This window comes from Lutjanus erythropterus, chromosome 12 (genome assembly GCF_056507025.1).
Source record: "Lutjanus erythropterus isolate fLutEry1 chromosome 12, fLutEry1.hap2, whole genome shotgun sequence".
NCBI classification, from domain to species: Eukaryota; Metazoa; Chordata; class Actinopteri; order Lutjaniformes; family Lutjanidae; genus Lutjanus; species Lutjanus erythropterus.
In genome coordinates, this window is record NC_139328.1 from 22,335,157 (window position 1) to 22,348,208 (window position 13,052).

The following is a 13,052-nucleotide window of genomic DNA, read 5'->3' on the forward strand; positions in this document are numbered from 1 at the left end:
ATGATGTTATGTTTACTTGTGGACATCAGGAGTAGCTGCTACCCTGGTAGTGGCTAAATAAACAAATTAGATGCATTTTTTGCTATTGCATGTTAAACAACTAAAGGCTGAATGTGTCAGGACCTGTCCTCACCAGGAGAAACTGGGCTCAAACACCACTAGCGGTAAAGCTAGGACTCAGGGAATGAACTTTAAATCACTTGAAAGCAACAGCAACTTGTAAAGTATTTAAGGATTAATGCTCAACTATAACAATATCAAAAAACAATACAAGTAAAATAAATGTAATAAAACAAATTAAGTAAAATAAACTATAGTAAAGTAATACTGGCAATGATATTTAAAAGTAATTAATAAATTATCAAGTATATTCCTGTCACTGGACAGGAAGGGCAGAAAAGTAAGTAGTAACTGAGGCTGTCAGACAAATGTATTGGAGTAAAAAGGACAATGTTTGCCACTGATGTGTAGCGGAGTAGAAGTGTAGAAATGCATAAAGTGGAAACTCTCACTCACTAAAGTAAGCATATTTCAAATGTACTTCATTAAATACTGTCAGTTCAATTTTATTTGTACAGTGCCAAATTATAACAAAGTTATCTCAGAGCACAACTGGTCATAAGTTAGTCAGAACTGAATGCGTGTGTGAAGATCTCTAAGCAAGCTGCACAGCCTCGAGATGAAACTGAAATGTGGAAAGTCTAGCGGTGATGTAAATTTCAATGAGAGACAATCTGAGTCCGTTCTCAGAGAGATAAAAAGGAAAGTGAAGGTTAGGTTAAAAAATACTCCGAATGTTGTGCCCACTCTAACAGCTCTGCACACCCTTACCCTCACTAACAGCTTTACATCTGAGATAAGAAAGATTCGGAGATGCTCGGAGAGGATGAGTGTGTTTATGAGTGTGTGTGTGTGTTTGTGTGTGTATGTAAGTGTAAAAGTGAGAGCGGGAGAGTAAGACACTGGAACATAGCCATATCAAGAGCAGAGCACAGCAGGGCAGGCGGAACCAAAGGTCTGTTCCACAGGGGGAGTGATTAAGGCGTTGCGCGAGGCCCACAGGGGAGAGAAAGGGCAGAAAGGAGAGCTCATTACCCATAATGTAAAAGAAGAAGAACTTTCACCCAACACAGCGTGGAGGACTCGCACACACAATCTCTAAACATTGCTTAGAAAATCAAGCTCTTTGTGCTTCTGCTGAACCGCGCGCGGTGAAAGTAAATATGTTGCTGATTTACTCTGCAGATTTGTTTTTGTCAGAAGAAGAGACAGTCGATGAAGTTACAGATGGAGGAAAAGAGGGCTTCAGGGGTTTGAGCACCTGCAAATCGACTTATTCTAAATTTCTACAATCAGTAATAGACGTTTTCCACCATGATAATGGAGCGAAACACCTGATGGTAGAAACAGTCTTCTAATTATTCTTTCACTACTCAAAAGTTAACCTGAGCTGACAGATCTAGTTCACGTCTAGTTCTCGTCATACAGTAATGTGCACTTTAAGATACTCTTACTGCCTTTAACTTTGCATCTAACACAGTTTATCATAAAACAGACGTCTTTGCAAGTAACTATTATTCATGTTTTCTGCCCATGACCTACTTTGCATGCCCTCTCATACAGGATTCATATTTGAATTTTCTTAATTTGAAGGTTTTGAATGCAGACGGAGGTAAAAAGCTATTAAAAATGCTGGTCCTATTGTAGCTTTTTAAATGTGAGGATTTGCTGGCTCTGTTTTCGATCAGCGAGTATCTTTGAGTTTTGGACTGCTGGTTTGAAAGAAACAAGCAATCTGTATCCTATTAAGAATGAATCGATTGTGCTAGGTTGAGTAGTAGGTTCATAATATTCGGCTCACATTATTCCCTCTTTCTTTTTGCTGTCTGGCAGTGGGCAGGGCTTATCAATGAACTCAGATGTATCTGCCACAGCAAATGATTCATCTGGTTCCCAAGCCAGACTATCAGATTTAGCGCTTACTAATATGGAACTGCCTGAAAACAAAACAAATATGGACACCTCATACCAGCTAAGGACCAAAGTTCAGTGTGATTTAACCAAAATTTCATGCAAAGAGTGTTATGTTGTCAGTGTGGCAGTATTTTCATCCTCACATGAGCAGCTTTGTCATCATACAACCATCTTGATGTTTGCTCCCCTGTGAGCAAAGCAACCAGCCAAACAGCCCACTTTTCTACAAGTTTTGTGCAGAATGATCAAGAATCCTCATCAACAGAGGGTGTAGCATGATACACAATGACCTGTAGAGTACGACACGCCCTCTCGTTCCCAAGGAACACTTCCTTTTTGTTTTTATTTTTGATGAAAATGCTTAGAACAGTTTGAAATTGGTGTAAGAAGACTTGAGAAAGTCTACTTTTTAGATCAACCAGAAAGGACCACACTTGAACAAGAACATTCTCTTGTCTAGCCTGTGATTGACTTCATCACAGGAGGCAAGTCACTCAGCTTTAACTTTCTTTCCTTTAGTCTGAAGTAATTTCTTTTACGCTTACAAATAACTGAAAAATAATGGGCACTCGCAGCCAAGAAGTCTGACTTTACACTAAATGTGCTTTGAGATTCTCTCGCCTACCTGGTTGATGATGTAGATGCCATAGTCAATCCTCTGCCGCCTGAGGATTGGGTGGAGGTAGTGGAGCCAGTACTTAAGGTGGTTTTCTCTGTGGCGGAACGGGATGATGATGGCCACCTAAACAGCAGGGACACTTTCAGATGGGAACAGTTGCTCATAACTATGCAATGAAGGAGGACTCACACAGCGTACAAAAAAAGGTCCAGACTTGAGTCCTGATTTTAGATACTTATTAAATTCATTGCAGGGCTGGACAGACAATGAAAAATGTGCAAAAGTGCAAACATTTCAGTCCATGCCGGAGACTTTCCTCAGTGCAGAACGAAGCATGCATGATAGGTTGACTATTTAAAGGTTTCTCTACAGGTGTATGTAGGGCTTGATTAACCACACATGAAGCTAACTGATGCTTTGCTAGGCTCCGCAACATGTAATTACTGTTGCTACGCCTGTCAAGCTTTCTATTGTCGCACTGCACAGATGCAGTTTACAGTGATAACAGTGGCACACACTGATGAAGGCTGAGCGGCCGAAAACTTTATGTGTGATATTCAACCAGACAAGATCAAGTAAAAAGTTTGTTGGATGATATTAGTACTGAACGCAACTCATTTTTCTGTATATGACAGTGGAAAATTTATCATTAAACTTGGGAAAAACTGTTGAAACACATGGTCTTCATTCCACAGAGAGTTAAACAAAAACAGCTTCTCATTTCTAGCTGATGACTACGGATTTTGTTGTCTAAATGATGATCATCACTCTCGTTAGCAGAACTGTAGCTGGTTAATGTAAGCTAATGCTAATACTCAAACCTCCTTCACTCAGCTTACAAGTCTGTCGCAAGTGGATGACAGAAATACACTCACCTACTTGGCAAAATGTTGCGCAGGGATTAGATTAAGTGCAGTGGACTTTGAGACAGTTGACCAGCCAGACGAGGCGGACTGCAATCGGGAAGAAAGCTAAGCTAAACCATCTTTGACCTAAGACAGCGAGTCAGCAAGACATGTTTCATTGTCTCCCCACTTTCTTCACTTTCTGCAACAGCAAGTTTGTCAAATGCAGTGATATCAGCTAGCATTAGTTAGCCAGACGTGCTAACGTTTGCAGCTTACATTATAGCAGATAAAGACAGTGTTTTATCCATTCCCTACACATTTGCTCTAGTGTTTTACATTTCTGAAAGACAACAAAAAAGACACCACTGTCCAGACTAATGAGACACAGAGTATCGCTCTTCTTAGAGCCCCATGCGCCCCACTTCGACACATAGAGAACTAAACAGCTTGACAGGCCTGCAGTGCCCTAGTTATTGTTGATAAGCTATGATTTGACAGTTGCTCTTTGGAGGAGGGGCTTAGAGAAGACTCAGCTGCTAGCAGGTCAAGTCACCAGAACATCAGAACAGTAGAATTATACAGTTTATATTGCTGACAACATTCTTATACACATACAAACACGAGCTTGTACACTGGTAATGGGACCCACTGATATAGGAAAAGTTACAAAGAACAGGTCATATCCAATTCTTCATTTTAGCCACTGGGGTACACCCCAGCCACCCCGCTTAAATCATGCATGCTTCACTGTGCACCGAAGGAAAGAACATTTGCACTATTTCACATTTTTCAGTCTGTGCAGCCCTGCAATAAATGTAATAAGAAATATCTAAAATCAAGACTCAAATCTGAACCTTTTTGGCTTTCCGTGTGCAAGTCATCTGTCACTGCGTGTGACTTGACTACAACACCAGAAAAAGACTAACAAACTTGTAAAACACAACATTTACCATGGAATATGACAACATTTCTGTCAGTTGGAGAACCATTCAGATACATTAATAAAATCAACGCTGGGAAGGAAAATAAGACACAAGTATAATGAGTGAAGGTGCTCTATCTGAAGACAGTCTTTCTCTTTCAGGTCTCTAAAGAGTGTTTGTTTGAGTAATTATGCTTAAATGAGCTTTGTTTCATCCTGCAGTGAACTGTTCTGCACCAGAAAGTCATTTCCGTAGAAAATCCCCCTGGTTAATGTCACAGTGTACATAAAGTTGGCCCTCATTCATTATGAATGAAGCAGCTCAATGAAGCAGCTCTCAATGGCTCTGCAGATTTGTGGCAGATCTGAGGCCGTCGTGTATCTCCGAGCTTTAAGTGAGTTGTTCTCAGCTGTCCAAACAGTCCAAGGTTGAGCTGTAATTTACTGTGTAACTTCATGGTAATTTTGCACTCAGACAAATTGACCTTGGTTTCTATATAGTTAGGTATTGTAATGGGTGCACCTACTTTAGTGTTATCTTCACTGCTGAAGGAAGCACCCTGACCTCAGTGAAGTGTTATGTAGGGGAGACGGACTTCAAACACTTCGACAGACTCATCTTTTCTTGGCCTTCTAATATGATGCCACATTTACTGTAGGAAGAGTATTGGATACTGCTTTCCAGACTGCTTTCTGTACAGAAAATTTAATTTAATTTAGTGATGACAGAAAATATTGACGGCAATTTCTGCCAGGAAAAGGAAAACTAGTTTAAAAGATGTGATGAAAATAAAAAAAATGAAAGCCAAAGTTTCAACCTGCATACTAATAATTCTGACTTAGTTATGTAAGTTTTGACTTCACTTAGTTATTCATGCTTTTTCATTTTTACTAGTCCATAATTTTGACTTAATATCTTAAAATTTAGACATAGCCTATAATATTTCAGACTCAGTATCTCTTAAATTTGGCTTCTCATATTTTGATTTAATTACTCATATTTTTGTTACTTATTATCTCACATTTTGACTCATATTTTTGACTTGGAGAAGGAAGTATGGAGAAATGTGTAATATGTTTAATGTACTAAATCATAACATGGGTGTGATATGTCATCAGAGACATCTCCATGGCCCATACCTCCAAAATTCTGCGAGTCACACTGAAAAACATCTAGATGAATAAGTAGTGCTACAGGCCAGGGGGAAAACATGTAATTCTAATTTTGAAGTGAACTGTCCCTTTAACATTTTGACTTAATAACTCTTAATCTTTATTTACTAGATCATACTTTTTTTTGCATAAGTTCTCATCTTCTAGTTTCTTTATTTCTTATACTGGCATACGGGCTTCCATTATGAAATGTTTGACTCTACATAATTGATGTAAATATGTGAAACACAGACTGAGATACATGTATACAGACCTTCCATCTGGGCCGGCAGTCAGGAGGCATGTAGCGGCCGCCCTCCGTCACGTTGGGGTTCTCTTTCTGCACTCGTTCCATCGTCATCTGAGAGCTGAACTCGATCAACAAACGCCCCACTGCAGGAAGTGAAGAAAGAGGGAAGAGTTAGCGAGATGAAGTGGATAACAGAAAGGAAAAAAACGACGATGGGGAGAAAGAAGGCAAGAGAGGGAGCGAGGGATGTAGGGAGTGGGACAGAGAGAGAGCTTTTAGCTTCAAAGCAACACTGTACATGTATCAAAGCCATGTGTGCAGAAATAATGGTTTCAAGGGATATGCTCTGCATAATGCAGCATTTAATAAGATGCACAGGCTTTGGAAAACATATATTCCTAAAAAAATAAACAAAGACTTTGAAGTCAGTCAGTGTAAACAGAACATTAGAGATAATTACGCTGTGCTGTGATGAAGCCACACCATATGTTATATCACTACAAATCTATCCATTATTCCTCGGAGTACTGACGGATCAAATGCTATCTTAACTTCTGTGTTTGTATGCATGAGACTGCAGGTTCAGACTAATTTAAAAGAAGGCTCGGTTTTAAATCTCTGGCCTGGACGGTAAGAACAGACCCTCATTCAGGGAGCCAGGATCATTAAAATATATGAGCAAGCTTTGCTGTTTGGGCTCCAACCAAAGCCCTGCAACCATAACCCTCATTTTGACAAACCGCAGTTTCAGCACTCATTCTGTGGCAAAATGTCACTCATTAGTGCATGTTTTTCTTCACGGTCAGTGTCGGAAAAATAACTCATTAGCATCACATGCTTAACATGAGAAAAAAAAACCTAGATGATGATTATTAGATGATGTTTGTCCCTCAAAATCTGTTGGAGACAATCATGTCAGTTGAAAAACATCATTTATTCAAGGAAGGATCAACCTATTTCATACCTATAAGGAAGTATATAGGTAAGTTAGTTGTAATTGTCTGCAATAAAAGCTGGAGGAGGCAGATGACTTTTGATGTAATTTGGCAAAACATCCATAATAACCTTTAAACATTATCAAAAGCTTCTGCAATTTGATGACAATGAGACTTAACAATCAACTCTCCAGAATCACTTTTAATCAATTGTACATGTACTGTATTATCCTGTTTCTAAGCAAACACTGATATCACATATGCCAAGTAAATACTGAAAGAATAAGCAATGTTTACATGTATTTTATTTCTCCTCAACATGAAAACAAAACCAGCAATTGATTGATCCTTTTATAAAGTATTATCTGCGTTTCCAAAGTCTGATGTATCTTATTCCTCTGTGCCATAGAGCTTCATTTCTGTCCAAATCCAATTAAAAACACATTAACGAGTCACAACATACTGGGTATAATGTTCCTTCATTACAGTGAGTCTGGGCACTGTAGTTTATTTTGAGACACACACAGAGTTCTGCTGCTGTAAATACACACAGCCTAGTTGTAGTTAAAAGTGGGTCTACAAGATTAGTGACAGACAAAGGGATGTATTGTAAGAAAGTGCCATTTCAAGCAGCAGTATATCTGCTTTTTGACTATAAAGCTCAGTTTATATTGCATTATATATGACATATTAACAATTCTGTTAGTGCCCAAGATAGAACTGTGTCATATGGCGACAGTCTAGTTGTCAATTCTGCATCAATATAATCTATAAAAACAAAATGTATTTCCACACAAACTTTACTATTTGGATTTTCTCCTCACTACGATCCTTCGTTTATCAGCTGTCCTATTTAAGTGGGAGAAGATGGTGGGAATGAAAGGCATACAGTTTCCAAACTTAAGATTTCTCACTAAAATAAGTTCTGGTTGGTGAATCAGATACATGCTGAATTAAACACAGATTCATAAAATTGTTAATTCAACATCTATCATATGTGAGTGATGACATTTGAGGGTTTCTTGTTACAAAACTACTGCCCAGTTTTCTGCTTCCTAAGCGGTCTTTGCTTTTCTTTTTTCTTCTCTTTTCTTTTGTCATTGCAGCAAAGATTTTGCCCTGCAAAGCTGAATAATCAAAAAGTAGGGATGTAAAATCACTTGTTTGCTCCCCAATGTCTAACAGTGGGGGTGCAGCTGCTCCATTTGCTTCATTACTCAGTTGTTTTGAACACACATGACACGTTTATCAATCTGTGGCTGGAAACAGTCCTCAACAATTGCGAGATCTACTCCTTTTGGAGTAAAATTTACTTGAAACTACAGTGCAGAGCTGTTTTAGAAGTTTATTTATACTATTTTTTTTTAGCAAATGAAACTATATATTTCTGAGTGAAGATGTAAATCTTTAAAAATAGCTTAAAGATTCACTAGCAATAGACTTGCTGGTAAGGCTGAGGATCAGTTGGTGATTTGTTCATTTTTAATAGGGGGGAAAGCCCAGTGGGACAGTTAAGTCTGGGTTAGGTTTCTCCTCATGTGTCTGGGGTTTCATTTTCAGCAGCACAGACACTATTATACTGTTAAAGGAATATAGGAATACTACAGGCAGCAGTGTGTCTCTACAAGCCTCTCGCTCTTCTGCAACTACATGTTGCTACATGTCACTTTGATCATGAAGGTGACACTAGTCTACAGAGTATATATAGAACTGAGTATTTATAGTATATAGTTTAGAGAATATTATAAATCCAAGACTAAACTGACAGGAGGACGGGACTGAGGGAAGAAGACAGAGAGAGTCACAGTTATAAACATCTATTACCTCAGCACCACGGACAGTGCCATTGATTTATCAGTGACATTCCAGAGCCACGGTCGGGGCCACGCAAACCTCAGTAAGAAAAGTTACCAATGAGACAGACTAGACTAGTAAGTGGGATGCTTTTTGGCCATTATGCTAACAAGAGGGGTGCCTGCCACCCTATACCGCCTACCTGCTATTGGCAGAGGTCAGAGTAAGTCACACATGTGTGAGTCATAAGAAAGTCTTAAGTCTTAATCTTCATGTCTCAAGCAAGTCCAAAGTTATTGTGGTGAGAATCAAGCAAGTCAAGTCGAGTTACAAGACAAAGTTAAACAAAATTCTAATGATCTCCCCAGTTTCCACATTTAAATCAGTAAAAAGACAGCGGTCATGCAAAGTTTACTTCTATTTTCAATATTAACTAAAACTGTTGCAACAAGTTTACACTTTCTAAATCTTACTACTATTTAACATTTTGTGGCAATAACAAGCCCTCAAAATAAAAAAATGGAAAGTGATATCATGAGAGTTTTTAAGGGGCGGGCATACCAGCAACTTGTATAAGTGATTTAGAAATGTGAAGCCTCCAGTGCACACACACTGAGAATGGTCTTTACTCGAAGTAGGAGACACCTTGTGTCCAGCAGGCAAACTTGAGAAATGAGAAACAAAATTTGCATATTCAAAGATTCTGGAATTTTTAATTAGTTTTTTTAATGTGGAAATTACTATCTTTTTTTCAGAAAAAATACTGTTATATTCAATATGTTTCCAAGCACACTAATTGTATATGTGTCCTAATACATGTCAATACATTTTGTATGCCTGGAGGGGATCTTTTTTTTTAGTAGACAGGCGCCTTAAGTGAGAAAGAGAAGATAAACTGACACATTGTTGGTTATTCATGAGATTTGCTGACAATAAGAAAAGTATAGATAAATAAATATTAAAATAATGGAATATTCTTTTGATCACAACTACCAGGTAAATGATTCTGTTCAAACTGACGAAAAGTACATGTAATGTATGTCTTGTGCATCATGACATGTGTATGAGAGTCCCGTACTGGAGAGAAGGTAGAGACATAAGGCCAATGCAGGTATATGACTTAATAATCCACTTAGCATTGACGTATGAGTTGTGTGTTGAGAGGTCTCCTCCAATCAACGCTGCTCAGGCGAGAAGTGTGATCGATGCCAACAAGGTTACATGTTCATAACACGCCTCTTTATCATACTACAAGAGCTGAATGCAAATAGTCCCAGCAGCCTTCTCTCCCCTGACCACTTCTCTCCGTCGCCCTCCACCCTCATTCACACTCATGTCTCTGATTTTTTCTTCTTCCTCTCTCACACTGAGACACTAAGTGGAACATGCTGTTTTCATCCTGTCTGGTGCACAAAAAGATGCTATTTTTAGATCACAAGTTGCATTGTTGTTGTTTTTTGACATTAGAATTATTTAATTAATTAATGCGGTTAACTTGAGTACCAGGCAAATAGTGCAGTGACGTCCTCTGTGAACCCACTTACCAAATATACTTTTTGCCCACCATCTCTTTTAAATTTACACAAATAACCCACTTCTCAGACCTATATTATGCTTTATTTAGGGCACATCTTAGATCTAGCGCAAGGCAATGAGAGCATTGTGTGTTTTTAGTGCACTGTGTCTCTGCGGCAGACAAGGCTCCTTGACTGTAATACGACTGTGTGCTCAGTGAACAGCGGTTCAGTATATACCGGGTTTTCTGGAATCTTAAAGTGCTGCATTCAGTGTTAGAACAGCCTCTCATGAGGGTTAAAGACAAGGCTTGCAGAGAAGCTGCAATCCAAAAAAGTATGCAGCAACATGACTGCACTAACGTCTAACATATGTGAATCAAAATCTTTACATTCATCTTTAAAACTTCTGGAGGATCACAGCTTAGTGTCCCTTAAAGGATCAGTGTTTTTGCAATGCTTGGCATTCAGGTGCTGTTGAAGAGCTTTCACATTCAAGATTTGAGTTTGTCTTAAATTAAGTTAATTTACTTACTTATTTTTGTTTAACCGTTTCCCCTTACTTTCATGATTTATGGTAAACTAAGCTCATCGCCACCTGAATCCAGCTCTGTATTTAATACACAGACATGAAAGTTTTTCAATATTTGTCTGATGCACTTCACTCACATGTTTTGTTTCTATCAGAGAGGACGGTGACGGCTGGAGGTCAGTGAGCTTCCAAATAGTCCGGTGACATGAGTAGAAGAAGCTTTTAAAATAAACACTGACATCATCCTGTTTAGCTCTGACACACAAGACATGAATAATACAAAGTGTGTGTGTGTGCGTGTGTGTGTGTGTGTGTGTGTGTGTGTGTGTGTGTGTGTGTGTGTGTGTTTGTGTGAGTGTGTGTGTGTGCATACTGAAAAATAGAGACAGACAGGAAATGTGCACGGATGTGGATTTAAGCTAATGTTGGTGAAGGAAGAAGTGATGAATGAGAGTTGTAATGTGTGGTAGTTTTACAGCAGTGCAATTATCACACACACACACACACACACACACACACACACACACACACACACACACACACACACACACACACACACATATCTATGTGGTGATATTACAGTAATACATTATAATCACACTGCTTGATCGCTCTATCTGGGACACCCACCGCACTTTGGGGATACATCACTGCTTTGTCTGCAAATATACACTTTACACAGGCATCCACACACAAAAGCACACACACATACACACACATGCACACTGTATACACACCAAATTTTCTCCACCACAATAATAATGAACCAAATCTCTGAGCTATTAGGTTAGTAGCACATGTACCAACACAAAACACTGAGAGCAGACCTGAGGCAATAAGCACTCAAAACACACACGAACACGAACACGAACACACGAACACACACACACACACACACACACACACAGAGCGCATCAGCCTATTTGAAGCTGTGATTCAGCCCGGGTCAGACTTGACAAAAAGGAAACAGAAAAAGGAGAAAAATGGGAGCGCTCGTGTGTTTTTGTTGGTTCTGAGGGTTTTGTGTGGCATGGCATCCATTCACAGTTCTCTCATTTTGTTGATTTGTTCTGCTCTTCTCACCACATTATAGTGTTGACACTCATACTGTAGACCAAAGCTGAAAGATCACACCCCTCCCTTCCTCTCCCTTGCTCTCACTCTCCACTAGAGGTTGTAACGGGTTCATCTGGTTCCTGCTACTCGAGACTTGGTCCGTGACAGAAGTCGGGTCAGCTCCCCTACACCCCTGATTTAGATTTTCCATGTGTCTATTTGAAATCGGATGCACATATCTGAATGAGTGAAAACCTTTAATCCATGGTCTCTAGGAGGGTCTTATAGGATTGGGTGCCAAAAATGTTAAATCATAGAAAAACATTCACTGACTAAAATCTGTTCCAATTACAAAATGTCTTGTGGTGCTGCTTCTCTGTGTCTTTTCATAATTGATTTATTTATGGATTACATTTTCCAATTTATTAATTAATCATATTATGAATAAAATACCTTTATTTGAGCCCAAATTGTGCATTAAAATGACAATTTTGTTTACCAGTCTGGCAATAAGGCAGTGAAAGTTATATTATATTGTATTAATATTATATTTGGGATGTTTACACTTTGATGATTCATTTAATGATTAACTGGGGGTGTGACGAAAGAAGTGAGCTTACCAGACCTCTGTAGCATGCTCCTCATCTCTGCTTGAGGGAAGAAGATTTGGCTTGGTGGTGTCTGTGTCAAAGTGAAAAGTGAAAAGCGAAAAGCGCCTATTTGGCAACATTTCAGATTTAAACTCAGTGCTAATGAGGATCCTGATAACATTAATGAGCCATTCTGTAAACTTTGTCCGATGAAAGTGGAAGCATCAGGAGGCAACACCTCTAATATGCACACACACACACACACACACACACACACACACACACACACACACACGTTTAAGTGCACCAGAAGAGTGAGGCAGCCAAAATGATCCCTGCAGCGGAAGCTCAACCGAGGAGGAAGAAGAACATTAGAGCTCTACAGATATTGACAGTCATAGACAAATATCTTTTGTTGTAAAATATAACATCAGTGTTGTCAGAAGTCTATGAAACTGATGACAGTTTCCTCACAGTAGCATCCCGATAGTGCAGGGGTCTGCAACCTTTACTATCATTATATATTATTTTGGGGGAAAAAAGAAGAAAGCAGACATCTGTCTGGAGACACAACTATTAAATTCTCTTACTTTAGAGAAAATTAGAGGAAAAGGTGATGACCCAGAGATGTAGGCTATGATGCACATTTTAGTTGAATTTTTAGTGAGTTTTTTTTTATTTGTTGTATAGGCTACACATTTTCACAGTTGGAGAAAGTATGAACCACTTCAGGATTATGACAAAAGAAAAAATGAAAGTTATTCATTTCAATATAATTTTTGTCCAGGCCGCAAGGAGCCACTGGAGAGGGGCAAAAGAGCTGCTGTTTGCTGACCCCCAAATAATGGCATTGTGACAATAACCAC

At 38.9% G+C, this 13,052-nt stretch overlaps 1 protein-coding gene across 1 annotated transcript in view; it reads right to left on the minus strand.

The window, feature by feature from the left end:
• The window catches only part of b4galt2 (UDP-Gal:betaGlcNAc beta 1,4- galactosyltransferase, polypeptide 2), a 216,611-nt gene that overhangs the window by 102,478 nt on the left and 101,081 nt on the right, over positions 1–13,052 (minus strand). Inside the window, exons 3-4 of the mRNA XM_084732910.1 lie at positions 5,790–5,908; positions 2,600–2,716 (exon numbers count right to left, since the gene is read on the minus strand). Coding sequence (XP_084589036.1) covers positions 2,600–2,716; positions 5,790–5,908 — 236 coding nt within the window. The remainder of the gene's footprint in view (positions 1–2,599; positions 2,717–5,789; positions 5,909–13,052) is intronic.